The following is a 25,381-nucleotide window of genomic DNA, read 5'->3' as shown; positions in this document are numbered from 1 at the left end:
TTAACTATTATTTAAATCTGCAGAGAGCACCAACAACCTAGAGTGACTGTCACTAACATGTTCACATAACAGTAATAATGTACATAAGAAGATATAAGCTTAGCCTGCAGTAGGTAAAGGTCCAGGCTATGAGTTAATATTCTCTTATAGAAGGTTTCTGAAGTTGCTACAGTGGCTATAGATATAGTTACTTTGTGTCCTTTGCTCCTGCTGCATAAGTAAAAGTATCTAATTGATACAACAGTTTTGGATTATGGCTGTTATGAGAGTCCTAAATATTTTCAATAAACTGTGCAGGAAAGACTATAAATAAATATAAGTCCACTTTAAAGGTTTAAATTGCGATCTCCGTGAAACACTATCATTACAGTAATGACAAGAAGAAGGTAAGTTTCTGCTACTTGTGTTCCAAGAAGTAGCCAGCACCAAGTTCTTCTCTATAACTTTGCCTAAAATAGGCTCCCCCAAGTTCATTCTAAGACTGAAGGCTATATAAGTGTTATTATTCTCCTGGTGATTGTTATTAATATTACAGCCTTCTTTATGGTAACGAGCTGCAATAGAGGTGCTGGGTGCAGAGTCTTTTCTCAGGAAAATGTCTAAACTGCCCCTATAATCTGTACTGCTACTGCCAATAATTATGGGTGTGCAGTGCTAGAACTTAGTCACTAAGGTAGGGGGCGCTGCTGTCACTACCTAAACTCCACTCATCAACTGTGATAGCTGCAGCCAGCTTGTGTTATCGTTGATCAGCTGTCCTGCCAGGATCTGCTGCTGACCATTGGATTCAGCTGCTACACTGGCCACCCTGCTGCTGCGGCTCCACCTCTGAGGGTTGGCCAAACCCCCTCTCCTTGAACACAGGCTGACAGCGGTATAATGAGTGCTGCTCTGCTCCATGTGTCAACGGGACACCTACGCTTCCTGTCACTGCCTCTGGCTGGGTCCTTTTGACAACTGCCCTATAGGAGGCTGTTCTGACTGCCGCTGGGCTCCATGGTCACACATAGCCGCTCCGGATGCTGCCTTTCAGGTAGGGAGAGTTTCCTTGCCCACCAGCCTCCTATCGCTGCAGCTCCCTCTCCAGCTCCACCCCCTGCGCCTGGCAGCATTGCTCATTTACCACTCGGGCAACAGGGGGGCAGGCACTGGAGGGAGGGAACACCAGACTGGCTGGCAGAGCCGCCGGCCATTCTATTTATATCCCACACTCACTTGGCCACACGACCCTCACGCAGCATGAGCCCTAGCTTCTGGCACTTTCTCAGAGCACTAAGCTATTTCACCTTCCTGCCCAGTGCCCATGCCAGTGCTAACCCTGTGCTTACCACGGGACTCCTCCCCCTTCTACCTCATCCATTCACTAAATATGTATTTATTTAGGGGTGTATGCAGGTAACCACACCTGCAAATTAACCCTTACTGTACAGTGACAGCATTACACATTCCCCCAAGTACACATATTTTTAAAGATTTTATACATAAATTGCAATCAAATATTATATATATTATTAACTTTTAAATAATATATTTCCTTGAGAATATATGAATAATATTTATATACATATCACATATTTGCGAAACCCTTAACCGGGGTTACACTCTCCCCCTGATGATCTGTGAATAATACAGGTTTATCATCCAAATTATCACTCAACCAACCTCTATTGGCCACTGTCAATACTACTGGGGAATTCTCCTATTTTGTCACTGACACATCTGTGGCTTCCTCTAACCACTATACTCACTTGATAAGTGAGTCTCAGGGAGACAGGGAATGTAGTAAAGGAGTTATGGGGACCGGCTATAGCATGGTATGGCAGAGTAGGAGTAGAGATGACCGGTATTTATATTGAGAGACGGAGATAGCCGTGCTCTCATAGTCTCATAGAGAGTAGGAGAATATGGGGAAGTAGTCATGACCGGTACATAAATATTGTGAGAGACGGATGCAACACAGAGTAGGGGGAGTAGATTATAGCCGGGAGCCATGTGGGCTGAACCTGAGGAGTAGATAGAAGGGGGACCACCCTAAGAAAAATGTAGGGGAGAGTAGATTGATGTTCTACTTCTTTAAAATATGAACGAAAAAGTGAGGAAACTCACTTATCGAGTGAGTATAGTGGTTAGAGGAAGTCACAGATGTGTCAGTGATAAAGTAAGAGAATTCAATAGTAGTAATGACAGTGGCCAATAGAGGTTGGTTAAGTGATAATCTGGATGATAAACCTGTATCATTCACAGATTATCAGGTGGAGAGTGTAACCCTGGTTAAGGGTTATGGCAATATGTGATATGTAGATAAATATAATTCATATATTCTCAAGGAAATATAATATTTAAAAGTCAATAATATATATAATATAAACTTACCTTCTTCTTGTCACTACTGTAATGATATTGGGACACAGAGATAGCCATTTAAATCTTTAAAGTGCACTTATATTTATTTATAGTCTTTTCTGCACAGTTGATTGAAGATATTCAAGAATCTCATAACAGCCATAATCGGAAACTGTTGTATCAATTAGATACTTTTACTTGTGCAGCAGGAGCAAAGGATACAAAGTAACTCTTTCTGTAGCCACTGTAACAACTTCAGAAACCTTCTATAAGAGAATAATAACTCATAGCCAGGACCTTTACCTACTGCAGACTAAGCTTATATCTTCTTATGTACATTATTACTGTTATGTGAACATGTTAGTGACAGTCACTCTAGGTTGTTGGTGCTCTCTGCAGATTTAAATAATAATTAAACTATACCCAGGAGAGAAGAGTTATAGTTAAGTTATCCGCAGAGAGTGATACAAGGGCTTGCTGTATACTTCCCAAACTAAGAAGCCACTACAAGACCCTCCAATATTATTTCTAAGAATTAATTTCATTATTGTTGTCTTATCTGTATGAAGTTATTCACTGTTCAGATGAAAACATATCTATATCTATTTGCCTGTTTGTGCAAATATAAAAGAAAAAAGTTTCATTTAAAATCTAATTGTCGTTTATCTGGGAGAATGAAGAGAGGGGTCAGATGAGATGGTAGCCTAGGTATACCTAGGAGCAGGGTTGTTTTTGGAATACGGAACTTCAGCCAAAACAACACATCATAGGGTGTTCCCAAGTAGGCCGAGACTTATGTTAGATACTTGGGTGGAGGAACTGATAGAAAATGGTACACCACTTAGAGAGAGGTTAATGGTGGGTACATTATACAATATGGGAGTCAGTAACCTGGTGTCCCTTTACAGGGTAAAGGGGGGTTCCACATTCAATATCCTGATGCAGGAGATGTCGGCACTTAGAATACCCTCCACCACCCGTCAGAATTCCGGTGCCGGCATCCCAAAGGTATGTAGAGGGGGTTGGGGGGAGGGTTAGGGTTTGGGTTAGGGTTAGGCACTAGGAGGAGTGTTAAGGTTAGGCACTAGGGGGGGAGGGTTAGGTTTAGGGTGTGGGGAGGGGGAGGTTATGTTTAGGCACTGGGGGGGAGGTTAGGGTCAGGCACCGGGGAGAGAGGGTTAGGGGTAGGGTAGGGAGAGGGGGAGGGTTAGGATACCTACCAACAGTTGTTGGTGTCCTAACCCTATCAGGATGCTGGTGTCTGCCTTTTGCCCACCGGAATCCCGAGCTCCGGCATCCCGTAGCCATCCCACTTAATTCTAGGCATGCTTGTATATATTGTTCAGCAATTTAGAGAATTGGTTACTTGGTTTAAACTGGAATTTCCAAATGGCAAAACCAAAAAGTGGGCAATTTGCAGACGTCTAATCACAACCCCCCAGCCATTTGCTAAACTGAGGAAGGGGCTCGGGGAAATGCGATAGAAGTCATCAGTAAGAGTTGCAATTCACTATTTAATCCCTCTAATATGATACAGCAATGAGATGATTGTGGAGTATTAGTTAAATCACCATTAAAAGATTCATAGTGTGTCACATGACTTCAGGACAGGTCATATGACGTCCTCTTCCAACAACTATGAAAACCCACAAAGCAGTATCCATTATAGATTCTCTCTGCAGCATATAAAGTACAGTAGACATTTAGGTAAGCGCTCCAGCATACATTACTGTTTTTTTCCCTCTGGTAAGTTTACATTAAACAAAGAACAGATTGTAGTTTCATTTATTGGTATATAAATATTTCAGCCCCAGGGCGCTTTCCATCATCTCACCAAGGCACAGATCAGTGAATATAAGAGACTGCCTGCGGTCTTGTGCCAGGAACATTACTACATTATTAGCATCAAGGCAACTACAGACTTCTCCTGAAATGCTCAAAACTGCAATAAAAAAACAAGGAATATAGAAAAATACAGGCGTTGGGAAGAGCGCTAGGATTTGGTATTTAACTGTCCACATCTGCCTATGCATGGCCAATTTAATATACAGTAGGAAAATATACTTGCATTAATGGTAGGGGATAGTAATGGCCATTGAAGGGGTCACCATCGATGGTCAGCATTGATGGTGACATCAGTGCTCTGCATTGATGGCATGAAACCATTGATGGGAAACCATCAATGGTTTTACCCATCGATGGGCATTCGGGCAGTAGGCAAATAAGAGAAGGAGGTGGGACTGAACAGAGGAAGGCCTAATCGGCTTTACAATCAGAGAAGGGGACAGGACTGAGCGGGGTACGGGTGCAAGGGCAATGCCTCTGTGCCGGACAAAGAAAGAAAAAAGAACCATTGGATCTACACCATCAATGGCAAAACCATCGACCGTCGGTGGTCAATGACCATCACTAGGTAAGGTGAGGTTTAATGGTGCCTAGACAACATTTTTTATTTTCAAAAAGTGCAGTACCACTAATGAACACTAGTGTTAGCAGCATAGAAGGGTCCTTCCATTTACCCTATGGGATTTATTAGTTAGTTAGGGTTATATTTACCAAAGTGCAGGTTTTTATAAGGGGAGATGTTGCCCATAGCAAACAATCAGATTCTAGCTATTATCTTCTAGAAGGTGCTAGATAAATGATAAGTAGAATCTGATTGGTTGCTATGGGCAACAACTCCACCTCTATAAACCCGCACTTTAGTAAATATGCCCCTTAGTGTTGAATGCTGAAATGTCCCTTCTGTGTATCAGCAAAGATGCATCTACACATTGGCGATTACAGGGCATGATGCAGGGTTGTGCGCTAATGCTGATGCTGCTGCATCATTTTATGCAGCTGCGATGCGAAAAAATATGCAAAGGTCACAGCCGCCAGGAGGTGTATTGAAACCCCAGCCTGCGGCTTTGCCAACCCAAAATCTGCCTTAAAAAGTCGCAGCATCTCAATACAAAGATGCATCATCGTTCGCAGATCATTTGATTGTCGCAGTCCCCTGAGTGAGTCTATGGTCCCGCAAAATGGACGTGGGAATTGAGACATCGGAGCCATGTCCTGTGCGTATGGGATGACGGCAGTTGCAGGATTTGACACGCCCCTGAAATGGACGCGAGACGCCTGTGTTCTTTGCTGACACTCCCCGTTACCTCCCACAAACGTACCCTGGGTGTTAATCATATTGTGAATAAATAGTCACTGCGAGCAACTACGGTGATGCACCTTGACGCATGCATATGGCGACTTGGCCGCATGAACGGTTTACTAATAATCGCTCGACTCCGTAATGATCGGAATAGCGTACATCAGGCAAATTCACCTGTATTTTCTGCTGCACCAATCCTGACATATGTACATTGCAATGATAAACCTTGCATATTCCTGTGTGCGCAGCTAGGATGCAACAATCATCTTCTTCTAACTCACACCCGGTTTATGTACATGCAAAAGTTACTTATTATGGCTAACATATTGGCAACCATAGAAAAAAAATGAATTTCAAAGGGGCGTGGCTAACTTGTGTCTCCGTGCACTTTCTGTAATGCACCTGCAACAGCTCTCTAGGTAGCAGAGTGTTACGCAAGTGCAAGACACGTGCAATAATGCAGCAAGATGCAGCTTTAGGTCACACATTTGCACTTATATTGCGCTCTAGTAAATAGGCCCTATATATTGCTTAATGAAGTTTGTAGACTATACTTAGACAGGGTTAAAAAAATATAACACCATTGTGTGCATATAAGATGTATTCTATTAATACATGAAAAAATATAATGAAACATTGGACTTGATTTGCTACGGATCGCTATTGCGGTCGCAGCTGCGATTATGCTGCTAATGCGGGGGGGTTTCTATAGAGTATGGTGCCCGCGTGCAGTTTCCGTCATGGGCCCCCTCCTCTCTGTCTGGTGGTGTGTGGCCAGCGCCGCACTTATAGACTCTGGGATAGAGTGTGCCCAGAGTCTACAGTGCATGCGCAGATCCATCGGGAAAATGGCCGCGGTTTACAGCGCAGACACCGGCGCTGAAGTGGGACTCCGGAGAGGTAGGTTTAATATGGGTGCAGGGTGTGCGGTGCGGGCCCCCCTGGACACAGGGGCCCATGTGGCCTGCACACCCTGAACCTATTATAAATACGCCCCTGTGCTAATGACTGCAATCTTAAAGCTAGTATAGAGACATCCAAAGCCAGCATAGAGACGCCCAATACCGCTTTCGCACATCTGTAATACCTTGCAGTCCTGCGTATGCATCGGTACCATCGATTAGCATCGGCCCCTCACGCACAATTACAGCAGCCCTGACCTGTCTCAGAAATTACAACTGTCGTCACACATAGTAATTAAAGCCGCGTGTGCTGTCGCAGTGGCTAATTTATGTACGCCCAAGTAACGGCTTTCAAACAGACCACTCCCCCGTCACCACCCCCAAACGCTGACATCCTGCCTCTCTGCCTGCAAAGTCTTTGTATCTGCGTAGGTGAACTCAGAGCAATCGCAATGCTAACTCACGGTCTGCGGTGCATACACATGCCCAGTACGCAACAATCGTCCATCTGCGTACGCTATCGCAGTAGCGATCCATGATGAATCTGGGCCCATTGAACAGATAAATCAAGTTGTTTTCCACTGTAATGTTATTTGCTCAGTACTTTGTGGACACATAGATCATCAATACTACTCAAAGTCACTGTAAACTTGAAATATTATTCATACGTATAGCATCATCCTGATGATTTGATCAAATCCAGGTTTATTTATAGCAGACAGCAATTCGAGGGCACCCCGCCAGCCCTCAATATACTGATTTAATCCTGACAATCTAGTTTAATAAACAGCACAAGAATCATTACACATAACTTCTGTGTTTTCATAAAGCTACACATTTATACTTCATTTGGGGGGGTGCAGCACGTATACGGGGCTTGCAGCAGATTGCATAGCTTGCCCCCTTTCAAACACACAGTTATTGACAGAGGGCAGGAAAATGCATTATGCAAAATGATTGTAATCACTGGGAAGCCGGAGCCACGCTTAAAGCTTCTTTATGATGCAGGTGCTGCTGTGTTATGCATAACAATACTTAATCAGTGATTCCTTATGAAGTCTCTTCAAAGCAAGCTTCTGATACAAAGCACCTTACGCTAAATGTAACGTGTACCCAAACTGCTCTCTAATGACGTTGAATAGATTAATTTCCCGTCTGAAATAAATTAAACAAAAATAGTGACATAAAAGTTTAATTGATGGTTAAATAACAGTTAGCTGCTGTATATGTACTGTGGGCCTGATTCAGACTTGGTAATAGAGGCCCTGATTCAGAGCCGGACACTCTGACAGAGCGCTCGCTCTGAATCAGGGCCTTCCCTCTTACTGTTTGGAGCCGCCTCCTGGCCGCTCGCATAGCTGTGGGTTCCCATGGGAACGCCTCTGTCTGGGCAGCCACGCCCCCGGCACGCCCACAAAAGGGGGCGTGCTGTCAATCACCATCGACAGCACGCCCCCTTTGGTGCGAGACCCATAACGATGGCTTGGCCGTCGTTATTCGGGTCTCGCACATGCGCATGACGGAGCCGCCTCCATCGTACGCAAGCGCACTTGGGCAACATCGACCCGCTTGCGAGCGCTCAGAGTTGCAAGTTTAGATGAGATTAGTCACCCACGATTGCAGTGTTTTCTCTCTGCAAAACTCTCCCAAGCTAGCAACCTGCACATATCAGTGAGATATGTGAAGGCTGCTTCTGTATTTTACCTGTTAAAGAAGGGCTAAATTCTAAAAAAAAAATATGTATGGTCCCCCCCAAAAGCATAACCAGCCCCGGACTGATCAGCCAGTCCTGGTTCCAAAAATTATGGGGAACAAAACGAATAGAGGGCCAGTGCTGGTTTTAAATATAGGGAAGGAAAAATTGTGTAGGGGTTCCCCTATATTTAAAACCAGCACAGGACCCAAACCGACCAGTGTGTAATGCCACAGCCAGGAGACCCTATTACCAGGTCTTGATGGCCAAAGCATTCTCACCCCAAGCCGGTCAGGCCAAGCCGGGGGTCTCAGGAGAGGTGGGGACCCCCCAAAAAAGGATCCCCCCTCTCCTGAAACCCCAGGCTTGGTCTGCAGCCCGGGGCTTTTCCCTGCACCCCGCATAAGTCATTTTCTTATTTTGCCAAGTACGTGGATGCTATGGATGCTACAGAGAGCGGCGCAAGGATGGAGGTGAGTATGGGATCTTTTTCCCAGGTACATCTGTGGAATCTACATGACAGAACTGGACATACCAGCTGGCAGAGGTAAGTATGTGTGAGTGGGTTATGTGTATGTAAAACAGTTTTACTGGATACGGTGTGTGAGTATTGTGGTTTTTTAACTATTTATTTTACAGTGGGGGTATGGGTGTCAGCCGCCTGGCATGCTGGCACCTGTAGTTCCACTGTAAAATACAATAGTTTAATACTGTTTAACACATTATTACCCCCGTACCCACAGCCCAGGGGTGCAGAGAAGAGCCCCGGGCTTCAGACCAAGCCTGGGGTTTCGGGAGAGGGGGGACCCCTTCTTGTGGGGGCCCCCACCTCCCCTGAAATTCTCGGCTTGGCCAGACTGGCTTAGGGTGCGAATGTTTTGGCCATCGAGAGCCGGTAATAGGTTCTCCTGGCTGTGGCATTGCACCCCGGTCGGTTTGGATCCGGTTCTGGTTTTAAATATAGGGGTAGCCCTACACAATTTTTCCCCCCTATATTAAAAACCAGCATTGGCCCTGCAACCAGGTGCTGGTTCCTAAACTACGGGGAAACCCTACTCATTTTGTTCCCCGTACTTTTTGGAACCAGGACTGGCTGACCAGTCCTGGGCTGTTAATAACTTTTGGGGGGGGGACCCCACATCATTTTTTTAAATATATACACTATACATTAACTATACATGCAGAAACATGCACAACTCACAATGATCTGTGTAGGTTTCTGGCAAACTCGCAGCGCAGGAGGTGGAGTGTTTGAAACTTCAATTTCTCAACGAGTTTGCTTTAATCTCACCCGAGATTGAAATCTCGAGTTATAGTTAAATTTGCAAGATGCATAATTTTCATGAAAAGTACTCCCGAGTTTGCCCAATGGTGAGAAGATTCAAGTATGCAATCTCACCCGAGTTTTACGAGTGAGATTAAAGAACTCTCTCCCAAACTCACCCGAGTTTGTCTTTAGTAAATTTGCAAGATGAAAAACATGCCTAAACTCACCCGAGATGGTCATCTCAACCAAACTTGAATCTTAGTAAATTTACCCCATGGTGTCTATCTAGACATTGCCAACCTTTGAACTGTCTATCTGTTATACCACACCCCTAAGAAAATGAGGGGGAAATGTAGCAAACTTTCTAGAGTGGATAAGGTAGACAAGTGGAGAAGTTACCTATAGCAACCACTCAGCTTCGTAATTGTCTTTTATTTAGCAAATTCTACAAAATGGTAGGTAGAAGCCGATAGCTATGGGTAACTTCTCCAGTTACCCTCGTCTCCACTCTTCAGACAGTTTGCTACATTTCCCCCATAGTTTGTGTGTTTCAGTGTATAGTTCACCTACTTTCCTAGACCTCTCTTCTCTTACCCCATGGGTCATACTGATGAAGCTCAGGAAGCTGGGCACACAATAGTGATCACACAATACTGATCACACAGCCAGCACCTCTCATAGGGGGAGATGTTTCAAACCTTGGCGAGAGATAAAGTCTAGAGAGAAAAAATACCAACCAATCAGTTTCTGTCATTTTTCAAGCACAGCCTGTAAAGTGACAGTTAGGGGCTGATTGGTTGGTACTTTATCTCTCTCCACTTTCTCTCTCCGAAGTTTGATACATCTCCCCCTGAATCCGGAGCATTAAATAAAAACATTTTACACTGCCTATTATTTTTTTGTATGGGAGTAAGACACATGGAGAGGGGGATAGAGCAGTCTAATTACCTTACCAATAAAACTGTATTATACAGGGAGCATCAGGTAACAATGCATCTATAAAACAGATAGGAACAGCTGGTGAAGCTTCTCCATAACTAAGGACCTCAGGGTACAAACATTTTTGCTAATACGAGAAAGAATGTGGCGTGTGAATTATTGATGGGGACAATTCGCTAAGCCTTCAATATTCCTGCAGGTAATAAGGAACATTAATACCTTTGCCAGAACAAAGACATTGGCCCAAGGATTTCTGGACATGGCGCTTTTCACCGCCAACGCCTCTCAGATGAAGCACTTACTCCAGGAGGGGCCCGAGACGCCATGCTATTATTTCCTCTTTACCTTACTGGTGAGTCCTTACGTCTTAACCCAATGGCATTATTTCTGTGCAGCTATTAGGAATAATTATAGTCACGGCAATGGCGAGATTCAGATCTGTGCTTGTTCTTTATTATCCATTTTGTATTAACCCATTGGTAACATTTTCTTTACTAGCGTTCCTTAGGGGCATAGGTATCACCAACCTCATTTTTAATGCAGTTGGGAGGTAGTAATTATGCCCCAACTTCGGAAGGTGACAATGAATATTTTAGCAGGCACTTTTATTGTTAGGGTGCCAGGACAGAGCTTCCTAAAAAATCCCTGTCCTGGTGATGGGCTAGAAGCATAGTGATAACTGCTGCTATCATGGGTTTGGACACGATGAGCGCACTGTGCATGCGCGGCTGTCGGCTTGTGTGTGCGTCACTAAGGGCCGGCGAAGTGTTATCTAGAGATCCCTCTCTGAATAAAAAATCTGTTAGAGTAACCCATAAGCTATTATGGGCTAACGCCATCCGAAGATGGCTTCAGGTGCCAGGGCCAAGCTTTGGAACGCTTCATATTCAGAGCGTGTTACATCTGACCATTGAGCAGGACCTCTAGAAAGTTAGAAACACCTATAGAAACTTATGGGGGCTTCTTTGCGGTAAAAAATGGAGGGCCCATGGTAGTTATGTTCTGTGGTCCCCTCTTCTTATATTCTTGTGCATTTGAGGGGATCACCGTAAAACAGCAGTTTTCATGGAATATCACACAAATTTTATTTGATAAATATGCCTTTTAAGCCTTTCAAGACTGGAGTGGTTTACACCCATGGGTGTAGCTATAGTGGGAGCAGGGGGGGAGGATTAGGAGACCCACCCCTGGGGTCTGATTCAACTGCACCCAGGTGATAAAGTTGTCTACCAGGTTCCCAGCTAAGCACTGTGTAGCATAATGTGACCTGAGGGTACTGTATTGCATGTGTACTGGCAGCAGTACAATGTGATGCATTGTTAAATTGGAATTGGGGCACTATAGTATGGCATAACATGACCTGGGGGCACTGTGTGGGATAATGTGACCTGAGGGTACTGTATTGCATGTGTACTGGCAGCAGTACAATGTGATGCATTGTTAAATTGGAATTGGGGCACTATAGTATGGCATAACATGACCTGGGGGCACTGTGTGGGATAATGTGACCTGAGGGTACTGTATTGCATGTGTACTGGCAGCAGTACAATGTGATGCATTGTTAAATTGGAATTGGGGCACTATAGTGTGACATAACATGACCTGGGGGCACTGTTTGGGATAATGTGAACTAGGGCACTACTATGGGGCATAACATTAACTAGGGCACTACTATGGGGCATAAAATAAACAGCTGCTGTGAAGACCGGGGTCTCTCTAGAAGGGGGAAGGAGCCCCTTAAAATGTTGCTAAGGGGCGCACCAAATTTTATTTTTCACTTTTTTTTTTTTTGCTGCTTTTTGATATGAGAGACATTTAGGAGTCAGCAAAGATTCTAATTGGTCACCGATAATTTGTATCGCTAGCAGAAACCTTGATCAATTAGTAACTACAATAGCAGTTGATAATAGATACATGTTAGCAAGGAGCTAAGGGCCTGATTCAGAGCCGGACGCAATTAGCGCTCGCTTGTCCAGAAAATAGGGGTGGCTATTCAAATCAACCGTTTGCTCTTTGCGGTCTGTTTACGCCTCTAGGTCTGAACGAGCGAACCAAACTTGCGGTCGTTTTTTGAAAAAATACGCCCCCTGGCCGCTCGCATCCTACGTCATGTCCGTTATTTATTAGATTAATCGAGTACATCGACCAGGGTATGAACCACTCGCTATTCTTGGGGTTGGTTTTTCCTACCACAATTTTGCGAGCAGTTCTGACTATAAAATAACCCAGTGACGTGGTCAATGACGCTGCTGTTTTAATTATGCACACCGATAAAACGCCCGTTTTGACCTTTAAGCACGCCTGCGTTCGGATCTCCACTCCCCGTTTTCAAGCACCTTCCCCCGTTACCACCCACATACGCCTCTTTCTGTCACTCAAATTATCAGGCATTTGCTATTTTGCGAGCACATTAATTTCTACCGCACTGACTGGTTCGCGCATGCGTATAACGATCCGTACGCATGCACAGTTGGGCAAACATCGCTCGGAGCGAACGAGCGGCTCTGAATCAGGCCCTAAGGTTTCAGCTGATTCCTCTGTCCCTAGAAAGGACCTGAGCCAGCTTTCCCGGAGCAAATCTATAGTGACATCACATCGCTATGCCATCGCAGCCTAACATAAGGACGCCCACTTCCCCTTACTCACATCCATAATACATTGCAAGTCTTCAAAACCATCGGTAACATCGAGCACCATCGGAGACTCACGCACAACTACAACAGGTCTGACCTTACTCAGAATTTGCAACCTCATCGTACACAGTGAAAGCTCAATCTGCCTATGCCATGGCAGTGGCTAATTTATGCACGCCCCTGTAACGGCGCTCAAACACACTGACGCGCCTGCGTTTCGCAGACCACCCCCGTCAACACCTCCAAACGCTCACTTCCTGTCAATCACTCTGCGATGGGTCTCTGTAGTCACTGCGATCGCAGTGTGATCGAAGTGAAGTCTTCACACCTGCGCACTGCAATGCATACGCAAGCGCTGTACGCAACATTTGCGATCCGTGATGAATCAGGCCCACAGTGCAGGAATCAAATAAATGACTGCACCTGATAATGACCAGAAAGTGATCTCCCAGTTTTTTTTATGAAGGTTATAAGCCATAAACTTTCTATCGTCAGATGATAGATGTTGCCCATAAACTTAAACTAAACTTAACTAAAATAAAGACATGAGACCAAGTTATGCCGTTTAAATTAATTGATCAGCTTTATTTAGTTACAATGGTAGGTATGGTGGCAGGAGAAAGAACGGCAAATAACCAGCGTCCACTTGTCTTAGGCCAAAAGTATATCACAACTTGTGAGGGCCAACTATCCCAGACAAGGGCAAGTGTGATCTTAAAACTTGCAAGGGCCAACTATTCCTTTCAGAGCAAGTGATGCGGCCCCAACACCCATGCCAATGCACCATTCATCCTGCTCGGTCGAGAGGTGCCGCTGACCCCAATAGGGTGAAATCAGCCTATCAGTGCACACCGCTATTACTGCTGCAAGATGGACACTTCAATATTGCCGGTCTTTCCCTGCTATGAAATAAAGCCGACACAAGACACAATAGGGGAGGGAGGGTGGGAGATCAAATTCAAAGAGGCAGATTTTCAACAGTAGATTTCCTACACCCTCTCATATAACACGCCCCCTAACCTCTCATCCTATCACCATACCCTCTCATATAACACACCCCCTAACCTCTCATCCTATCACGATACCCTCTCATATAACACGCCCCCTAACCTCTCATCCTATCACCACACCCTCTCACATAACACGCCCCCTAACCTCTCATCCTATCACCACACCCTCTCACATAACACGCCCCCTAACCTCTCATCCTATCACCATACCCTCTCATATAACACACCCCCTAACCTCTCATCCTATCACCACACCCTCTCATATAGCACACCCCCTAACCTTTCATCCTATCACCACACCCTCTCACATAACACGCCCCCTAACCTCTCAACCTATCACCACACCCTCTCACATACACCCCCTAACCTCTCATCCTATCACCACACCCTCTCATATAACACGCCCCCTAACCTCTCATCCTATCACCACATCCTCTCACATAACACGCCCCCTAACCTCTCATCCTATCACCATACCCTCTCACATAACACGCACCCTAACCTCTCTTCCTATCACCACACCCTCTCACATAACACGCCCCCTAACCTCTCATCCTATCACCATACCCTCTCATATAACACGCCCCCTAACCTCTCATCCTATCACCATACCCTCTCATATAACATGCCCCCTAACCTCTCATCCTATCACCACACCCTCTCACATAACACGCCCCCTAACCTCTCATCCTATCACCACACCCTCTCACATAACACGCACCCTAACCTCTCTTCCTATCACCATACCCTCTCATATAACATGCCCCCTAACCTCTCATCCTATCACCACACCCTCTCACATAACACGCCCCCTAACCTCTCATCCTATCACCACACCCTCTCACATAACACGCCCCCTAACCTCTCATCCTATCACCACACCCTCTCATATAACACACCCCTAACCTTTCATCCTATCACCACACCCTCTCACATAACACGCCCCCTAACCTCTCAACCTATCACCACACCCTCTCACATAACACGCCCCCTAACCTCTCATCCTATCACCACACCCTCTCATATAACACGCCCCCTAACCTCTCATCCTATCACCACATCCTCTCACATAACACGCCCCCTAACCTCTCATCCTATCACCATACCCTCTCATATAACACGCCCCCTAACCTCTCATCCTATCACCACACCCTCTCACATAACACGCCCCCTAACCTCTCATCCTATCACCACACCCTCTCATATAACACGCCCCCTAACCTATCGCCCTATCACATCTGCCTACCTGCTGTCAAACAAACATCTTTAACTTTATTAACCCCTCTATCCCTGACTTGAAGTTTATGTGCCGTCGGTTCTAGCCCAAACCTCCGTTATATTAATCTGTCTGGTGTGATACTTGTAAAATTCTACTTTGCATTACATAGTTACAGTACGCTCCTCTCCTCTGTCTGTTCTCGTTTGTAGTAAGTCTGGCTAACAGGCTATTAAATGAAAGCACATATGAAAAATCCCCAGGAGCTAAAAACAGATCTATAATAAAAATAAAATATATTGTAAAATATGAATAGATAAATGAATAAAGCTACTAGTTCCGGAAATGGACTAGTGGTACGTCCCTTCAAAACTTCCAATAACACTAACGGGATATATTTACTAAAGTGCGGGTTTTTAGAATTGGAGATTATTATTTATTAACAGTTTCTTATATAGCGCTGCAAATTCTGTTGCGCTTTACAATTCGAATCCACATTAACATTTTACTGGGTTGTAAAAGACAGACAGACATACATACATACAAGACACACGTAAAAGACATACATAAAGGTTAGAGGGCCCTGCTCGCAAGCTTACAATATATAGATGTTGCAGCAACCAATCAGATTCTACTTAACATTTATCTAGCATCTTCTATAAGATAATAGCTAGAATCTGATTGGTTGCTATGGGCAACATTTCCACTTCTAAAAACTCTCACTTTAGTAAATATCCCCCTATAATACGAACTAAGGAACTGAGCTAATGATAAATACTGAAACTGATATGACAGAAAAGTAGTATCAAGACACGTTGAATAAAAAAATAATATGCCCCAACTTAAAAGCTGTTATATATCACAAGATTTATACAAATATAGGGTATGGGATTGTTTCTTTGGCCGGGATGTACTGACCTTGCGGTGTGCATCCCGTCAGTCATCGCAAAATTACTAATCGCAAAGGACAACTCTTGCAATAAAAGCTGCCCTTTGTGAAGCTCCCGACGCCGGGTGAGGTGGTCTCCTCCCCCTCCTATTTTTATAGTCCAATTATTGTGAACTCTGCAGGAAGTCCCGGGCTCCTCCTCCTCCTCCTCCTCCCTGCACAAGGCGTCGGGTGACCCAGGAGAATGAGGTGAGTGGGGCCGGCAGTGAGAGGTGCTGGGCTGCGGTGAAGCGACGGGGAGCGGGATTCGATAAGAAGCCCATAGGCTTCTATAGGGTAACACCAGATAACCTGTCGTTACCCTCTGCATTGAAAATAGGTTGGCTGGGACTTAGTTGGCTGGGACTTAGTACATAAGAAAATGCAGTAAAAACCCCCAAAACGGGGTTTTTACCGCTTTTTCCTTTAGTACATCCTGGCCTTTATCCTTAACAATAGGGATCACTGCATATACAGTATAACCTCTTGAAAGAGGAGTACAGTACTGCATACAGACTCCTATCTTCCTGTTCCCCAGGGAGGCTTCATGCCCTGTCTCAAGATGACTGCCAAGCTCACTACAGGGGACATCTTGTCTGTACTGTGAAGAGTGACATGGTGGGAAACAGAAGTCTCCTACTTAGCTCCTATGAGGGAGCCTACCTCCAGCAATTGGTGAGGGAGCCCACTCGGAAAGACACAATAGTAGACTTAGGGCCTGATTCAGACCCGCTGGCGAGCGCATATCGCTCTCCGCTGTGGGGGACTCTCATATACAACCGCGGGGGGGGGGTGAGGCAGGAGGGGTCGGCGGCTGCCGGGAGGCTTGCCTGCCTTTCCGGGGAGCCGGGAGCATCATCCGATCTTCGGGAGGCTCCCGGGAAATCGGGAGGGTAGGCATGCTCTGCCCATGTTACATCACCCCTGCCTGCAGTGCATCAAGGTCTCTTTATTGCTTCGGTTCCAACTGAGAACCAGTCCCTCTATATAATACTCCAGCTGGACTCTCAGAAAGTATAAAGCAGAGTACAGCATTTCCTGGGTCCCAAAAAAGCTCTAGAAAAAGCTCTTCAGGAGAAGATCTGCAGTAACAGCAAGTGACAAACATAAAACACGGCTTATAGCAATGCATAAAAATGCAGCATCTCTTAAATATTTATCTTGATGAAGACAGACTTTACATTGTACTCTGAAATAAAAAAAATAGGTTTACTTTACCTTCAGACTCATGCATAGAACATCTATATACATAAACACTTCAATCAGCTGACGCAGACATTTACTGCATCCGAGCATAAAATGACACAGGTTATCGCGGAGGGTTTTAAATCACTTACAGTTCACTGTATAATTAGACAATGGTTGATTGCCAGTTTTACACATGTACTCGTAATGCTGAACCAATTATAAAGGCTTAGTTGAGAGGCATAAGTACATTTAAATAATCTAGTCTTTGTTCCCCCTGGGCATGATTTAGCAACTAAATATTTCTGCAGTCTTTAAATGCGACTAGCCGTGCAAATACAGAATGCATAATTGTGTGTGCTGGAAACACCAACTTAAATCAAGATAAACGGTACAATTCCTGGGAGTGCGCTGGCGACGTCCCCCTGTTCTACACAGTTACACTCTCCTCCTGCCATAATCAGTTGTAAACGTGACAATTCTGCAGCTGTGATTCTTGTTTTAGAGACATGAAGGCTACATTGTGAGCATGCAGCAATGCAGACACCAGATGGTAACGCTCTTTTTGTGACATTACGCGCTCACCGTAACTCCCAACACTGCCACAGCGCTTTGCAGCGATGTGCACACAATAAAGATGGCGTGGTCACATGCCACGTCTCCCAGAGGTGATTCTAAAGTTGTAGGAGGTGGCATTTTGCCCACATCTGCACAGTGCTTCTTTTTCCACCTCTTTGCAGACCCACCCATCTGTAGACCTATGCACTAGTTTGCAGAAGTATCGCATGAGGGCAAAGAGCGACCATACACTTTGAAACTAGAGATGAGCGGGTTCGGATCTCAGAGATCCAAACCCACCCAAATTTCGGGGAGCCGGGGCGATCTCCCTGCCTGCCCCAGATCCCTCGCCTGAGGCAAAACCTCGCGACCCCGCTGGCGGGTCGCAAGGTTTTGTATTGAGCAGGCTTAACGCTGATTGGCTGAGAGAGCCATCTGGCATGGCTTTCAGCCAATCAGCGTTAAGCCCATTGAAAATACACACAGAAGAAAAAGAAGATGGCGTCCGCCATCCCCCGCTGCCTGACCCCGCTGGCACTCCCTGCTGCCAACACTGCCGGCACCCCCACTGGCAGCATCCCCCGATGCTGACACCACCACTGTCGACACTGCCGCCCCCCTGCACTGCTGCTCCACGTACTGAGGACACGTCAGAGACCCCCACTCTGCCGACACTGAGGACACCACCAGCACAAAATAATAATGAAAATATCATGCAGTATGTGCCTGCGAGCTGCTGGATTTAAGCTTACGTGGCCTATCATGAACCTAATTATAGACATTTACAATTCTATGAATGAGGGTCTGTTGTAATTGGTCTGTCTGCTTTCATCTTCCTCACTGTCTAAAACAAGGGGGGAGACACCGCACCCGTCTGATGCAATGTACACCCCTCACGTCCTCCCCTCGTCCCGCTTCGTCTGTAAGCCGAGAAAACATGCTAATAACCACAAGGCTATTAACAGATTAATTAACAGCTCATATCTGGCAGATTTTATTGAGAGAGGAAATGCAGAAATGTTATTGTTCCCAGAAGATATATTCAGTAGTTATCTGCTCACTATCTTATTGTCCATCTCACTTATGAGTAGATGGTGATTGGATTAAGGGGTGAATCTAGTCATTCTTCAGCCTCTGGGCTTAACCGTCATTTCACCACCTCTCGCCGCTGAAGCAATGTGAAGGCACAGAGCCCTAACTAGACTTTTTGGTGCCATTTTTTAAATAAGGACACCTGAAAAAGGGCCATGGCCTCATGGGGAAGGGCCAGGGAAGAGATAGGGGAGGCCAGGAGATGCTGGGGATAAATAGGGACATAATATAGTGCACCTGAGAGAGGGCCATGGCCTCATGGGGAAGGGCCAGGGAAGAGATAGGGGAGGCCAGGAGATGCTGGGATAAATAGGGACATAATAAAGTGCACCTGAGAGAGGGCGATGGCCTCATGGGGAAGGGCCAGGGAAGAGATAGGGGAGGCCAGGAGATGCTGGGGATAAATAGGGACATAATATAGTGCACCTGAGAGAAGGCCATGGCCTCGTGGGGAAGGGCCAGGGAAGAGATAGAGGAGGCCAGGAGATGCTAGGGATAAATAGAGACATAAGATAGTGCACCTGAGAGAGGGCATGGAGGCCGAACCAAAAAAAAAAAAAGGTTGCCCTGATTCAGAGCGAGCGTTCACAAAGAGCGTCCAGCTCTGAATCAGGCCCTCTCTTCCTGAACTTAGGGGGTCATTCAGACCCACTCGCGAGCGGCAGTACGCTTGTAAGTGGGTCGATGTTCCCCACTGCGCATGCGCACGACGGAGGGAGCTCCGTCGTGCGCATGCGCGAGACCCGGCGAGCTAAGGACTTTCCATTGCTCCGGGTCTCGCACCAAAGGGGGCGTGCTGTCGATGTTGATTGACAGCACGCCCCCTTTGGTGGGTGTGTCGGGGGCGTGCCTGCCAGACGGAGGCGTTCCCATGGGAACGCCTACCGTCTGAAGCCGGCCCCACTGACATCACTAGTCAAGACCATCGCGACCATCTTGTTGGACGCTCGTATATGCTGTGGGTGGTGACCCACAGCTATACGAGCGTCCAGGAGGATGCTCCATTTTAATGGAGGAGGGCCCTGATTCAGAGCGAGTGCTCTGGTCAGAGCGTCCGGCTCTGAATCAGGGCCTTAATTTCTTTCAATGACCTCTCTCTCGCTAACCTTTACTTGAACTCATAATTAAATAGTTCAAAGACTAAATTTACTAATTCTTAGAAAAAAACAACTTTATCTTAAACCAAACAAATGTGAGAATACTGCAATGTATTAGACCATGTACATTGTTACACGTAAGGAATTATATCTGAGAGATGTCGGTACCTAAGATATTAAATTAATATTTTTTTTAAGATTTAAAAAAAAAAAGATGTATTACGCTAGTTTACAACAAAATCAATTATCTCGGCATACTTTAGAAATCTCAGTGAAATTAAAAAGGGCAAATTGGCACGATGCTAATGTAATTAGCCATAAATAGACCTTGCATTAATGACAGTAAATATAATACTTACATAGTGTAATGATTCTAGATGGGACATTAAAATCTGTTACTCAGTTTTATAAAGAATTATATCACGAGACCCCTCCATTCATTAACAGGCTGCCAAACTCTTTCAGAGATAAATTGCCGTTTCATTGCCATAAAAAGCATGTTATAATGTTACCAAATTGGAATTTTAAATCTTTGCCGTCATTAAAAGTGAAAGCAGGCTGATTTAGTGTGAGGTCCAAGAAAATATTTTTCATTTAATGCTGCCGTTCCCTCTGTCTCGCACTCTACCTCCTGATTTGGAGAAAGACAGAAGTGAGGTTTGATACCATAGAAATACTGCGCGTCCTCCTCTGTACCCTCACTAGGGGCCGTATTCAATCAGAAGCGAAAAGTCAGTTATCGTCGATAATTTATCGCCGATGACGTGATTTTCACCATTTTCACTTTTCCCCATATTCAGTTTCAAAGGTCGCATGTGCAAAAAGTCTTTGTAAAAAAACGGCGATAACTTTTCACCATAGAATAGGTGGCGAAAAAAGGTGCAGAATTGGGGTTTTGGGGTGCAGACTTTAAAAAAGTACCCTGCAGCCCTTGGAATGTCCCCAAGTCACCTGTGTCAAAAAAAAATAAAAAGTAGCATAGGACACCCCAAAAAAGTGGTTTTATTTTGGGGGCAAAAAAAAAAAAAGTTGGATGACAAACTTAAAAACTAGCGAAATTGACACAGGTATGCGACAGGTGTTTTTTAGAATGCGGTTGGTTGCAGCAGGTGGATTTTTGAAGAATTTTCAAAGTTCACTTTAGAGACTTTAAAATATGCTTGCACCCATTTTCATGTACCCAAAATTTGATGAGACTAGTTGTTTTCCCAGAAAAATGTTGCTAAATGCTATTCTTCACCACATTTTCAAAGACGCAGAAAAGCACCTGCCGACACCGTTTGAAAACCCCAAATACCTTCAGCAGGCCAATTTAGGGGTACCCATAGTGATCCCCGATGTCAGACCATCTTTTGGGGGGTGACAGGCTGATTTCCCAAAAGTGACAGGACTTTTCGATACGGGGATACGCAGGCACGCGCCCGATACTTTATCCCCAGGAAAACCTGCGACGACGGGGAAAAGTCCGACCTCGTACTTTTCTCCTCTAATTCAATATGGCCCTAAGGCCCTAATGCCGATTTTTCTCTAAGTCAAGTTATTTTTTTTACAACTGCGCAAGCACAAAACTCCGGAAGCTCTCTTGCAGCACATGCAGTGTCCTCCTGGGCCATGAAGGGCCCACCAGGGGAATACAGTAGTAGAGGCCCATGCTTATGGGGTGTGAGTGACCAGCCTCCACAGGGGCTTGGCTAACCATTATAAAGTGCATGGTCCCTTTACAAATATATATAGTAAATACTGATAGTGCATGCATAGTAATGTACCAGATTGGTAACTACAATGCACTGTAGTGTAGACTACTGCTGGGGGCACTATATAAAGGACACTGCATAGGGGTGGGGGACTACTACTGGGGGCACTATATAAAGGGCACTGCATAAGGGGATACCGCTACTGGGCGTACTGCATTGTGGGGACTGCTACTGGGGGCACTGCATAAGGGGGAACACTACATGGGGCACTGCATTTGGGGGGGCCACTACTGGGGGTACTGAGTAAGGGGAACTAATTGGGGGCTGTATAAGAGGGACCACAACTGCATACTGGGGGTACTGTAAAAGGGGTACTACTGGGGTTAAGGTGCATATGGATAGGAATGTTCAGCATGAAAATAAAGGGGTGTGTCATGTTGACAAGCCCCATTTTTAAGTGACCGCGCCCATTTTTTTACCGTCATCGGGGGGGGGGTGGCTCCCTTTTCAAATTTGCCCTGGGCTCCAAATACCCTAGTTACGCCACTGGGAGGTGGCTATTAATGTGCGCAAAAATGGTCCATCTCATGGGCGTTTTATGGGAGTGTCGTGGGTGTGTCAGTGATATCGACTCGTACAGTACACAGATTCACAGCCGCTGACATAAGAGCAGGACCAGTTCCAGGGGTCGGAGCACCCTGTGCCGGCCCCCTCCAGAGCGCACTACAAAAATGGGGGCATGGCCTAATTACCATAGTCCACGCCCCCTAAGTGATGTTATTAGGAGGCGTGTCCGCCTCCAAATACCGTCAGGCTGGGGGGAGCCTCACTAGCTGTGCTTCCCCCAGCCTTCTATCGTCACTGAATGGATGCCGAGTCTCCGGGTTCCGGCACCGCCGGCACAGCTGTGGCGGTGGGGGTCCCCAACCTCCCGATTTCACCACCCGCCGGCCACTTCGGCCCATGGGTGGAACAGCGGGACAGTGCTGTCCCGCTGAAATCGGGATGTTGGAGAGGGGTGCGCCCTCTATGGGTGGTGCCCCTGTGCGACCGCTCAGGTTGAACACCCCTAGAGCCGGCCCTGCATAGGAGGCCGTACTAGGGCTGGAGCTAGTTTCTATAGTCTGACCGATAGTGGCGTCTAAAGACGTACCGTCATTATTACAGGGTCTACAGGCACTCAAGGTGGGCATCTTAGTCCTTGCATAATCATATGCACGGATGCCCACAAGGGAAGGGCTTTGTTTGCATCACCGGAATCTATGGTGTGATGGGTGTCAGCAGCGTGCAATGAAGGTCAGTCCACACTTCAGATAACTTAACCAGGTTTGCTGGTTTATTAAACGGCAGATAACAAGATGTGGGGCAACACAGGGTTAATGCAGCCATGCACATTTAACAGCAAGACAGATCCAGCCAGGAACGTCAGGGTTAAAGCGGGTGGTGTGCGTAGATAGCGTAACACACATCTGTATATACAGTACATGGTGGAAGTGGCCCTTTAACAGTAATCAGTGGTGACACAGTGGGGCTGTAGAGCATATAGCACAATCCCCGGCACACAGCAAGTTATGTGGGCACAGACACTTAGGGGCACATCCTCTCACAATGGAGGACAGACTAAGAAGATGCGCTGAGACGCTGGGCATGCACAATAGCGCACTAAGAATACAGGTCAGAGGTTGCGCCAGTGACGCGACTCCAGCCCAGAATGTAACGAAAGGAGATAACAAAGTGCTCCCCTTCCAGCAAAAAGATGATGCTACCCCCGACTCCGAATCAGGACCTATCCCTGCATGAAGGCCATTGTTGCCCCAAACCCTCCTCCCTGTGTATAATAAATGAATGCCACAGTAGCTTACTTCTTGTTTTATCATCACAATTGATTTCCGCATCTGTAAATAAATGTGGATCTGCATCTGTATTCAGAGACGCCCTCATCTATGCAACTGCCCCGCGCCCATCCAACCACTAGTAAAAGTGGCTGCCATTATCATCAGCGTGCATTTGCACCAGCTTTTTCCTTGGCACAAGAGATGAGTAAGAAGCTGGACGGATCACTGCAGAAGCTCGCCTATGAATGACCCTCTATTCTGTCAGCACACCCATGGAACACTTATTCTACATGTGCGCAAGCGCCTAGTTACACCCACTCAGCAGCAGATAGAGATGCGATTAAGAGTCATATAACTCTCACCCTTTAAAGCTCTCAGTTGCGTATGTAGGCTCCAATGTATGTACAGTTGGGTTTGAAGGCTCCAATGCATGTACAGTTGGGTATGTAGGCTCCGAGCCTCCGACGCATGTACACTTGGGTATGTAGGATTTGACACCTGTACAGTTGGGTATGTAGGCTCTGACGCATGTACAGTTGGGTATGTAGGCTCTGTCACCTGTACAGTTGGGTATGTAGGATCTGACACCTGTATAGTTGGGTATGTACGCTCTGACACCTGTACAGTTGGGTATGTAGGCTCCGACGCATGTACAGTTGGGTATGTAGGCTCTGTCACCTGTACAGTTGGGTATGTAGGCTCTGACGCATGTACAGTTGGGTATGTAGGCTCTGTCACCTGTACAGTTGGGTATGTAGGATCTGACACCTGTATAGTTGGGTATGTAGGCTCTGACACCTGTACAGTTGGGTTTGAAGGCTCCAACGCATGTACAGTTGGGTATGTAGGCTCCGACGCATGTACAGTTGGGTATGTAGGCTCCGTGCCTCCGACGCATGTACAGTTGGGTATGTAGGATTTGACACCTGTACAGTTGGGTATTTAGGCTCTGACGCATGTACAGTTGGGTATGTAGGTTCTGTTACCTGTACAGTTGGGTATGTAGGCTCTGACACATGTACAGTTGGGTATGTAGGTTCTGTCACCTGTACAGTTGGGTATGTAGGCTCCGACGCATGTACAATTGGGTATGTAGGCTCCAACGCATCTACAGTTGGGTCTGTAGGCTCAGACGCATGTACAATTGGGTATGTAGGCTCTGACGCATGCACAGTTGGGTATGTAGGTTCTGTCACCTGTACAGTTGGGTATGTAGGCTCTGACGCATGTACAGTTGGATATGTAGGCTCCGACGCATGCACAGTTGGGTATGTAGGCTCCTAAGCATGTACAGTTGGGTATGTAGGATCTGACACCTGTACAGTTGGGTATGTAGGCTCTGACGCATGTACAGTTGGGTATGTAGGCTCTGACACCTGTACAGTTGGGTATGTAGGCTCTGACGCATGTACAGTTGGGTATGTAGGCTCTGACACCTGTAGAGTTGGGTATGTAGGCTCTGACGCAAGTACAGTTGGGTATGTAGGCTCTGACGCATGTACAGTTGGGTATGTAGGCTCTGACGCATGTACAGTTGGGTATGTAGGCTCTGACACCTGTAGAGTTGGGTATGTAGGCTCTGATGCAAGTACAGTTGGGTATGTAGGCTCCGACGCATGTACAGTTGGGTATGTAGGATCTGACACCTGTACAGTTGGGTATATAGGCTCCAAAGCATGTAAAGTTGGGTATGTAGTCTCCGACGCATGTACAGTTGGGTATGTAGGCTCTGAAGCATGTACAGTTGGGTATGTAGGGTCTGACACCTGTACAGTTGAGTATGTAGGCTCCGACGCATGTACAGTTGGGGATGTAGGATCTGACACCTGTACAGTTGGGTATGT

At 46.0% G+C, this 25,381-nt stretch overlaps 1 protein-coding gene across 3 annotated transcripts in view; it reads left to right on the top strand.

The window, feature by feature from the left end:
• Positions 1–25,381, top strand: part of LOC148500961 (ninjurin-1-like) — a 99,541-nt gene that overhangs the window by 15,370 nt on the left and 58,790 nt on the right. For all 3 annotated transcript variants that reach the window (XM_088451115.1, XM_088451116.1, XM_088451117.1), the window contains exon 3: positions 10,489–10,641. In XM_088451115.1, the coding sequence (XP_088307241.1) occupies positions 10,489–10,641 (153 nt within the window). The remainder of the gene's footprint in view (positions 1–10,488; positions 10,642–25,381) is intronic.

This window comes from Taudactylus pleione, unplaced genomic scaffold, assembly GCF_031769625.1.
Source record: "Taudactylus pleione unplaced genomic scaffold, aTauple2 ptg000537l, whole genome shotgun sequence".
In the NCBI taxonomy this organism is placed as follows: domain Eukaryota; kingdom Metazoa; phylum Chordata; class Amphibia; order Anura; family Myobatrachidae; genus Taudactylus; species Taudactylus pleione.
The sequence above is the reverse complement of the archived record's forward strand: the minus strand, read 5'-3'. Positions and strand labels throughout refer to the sequence as shown.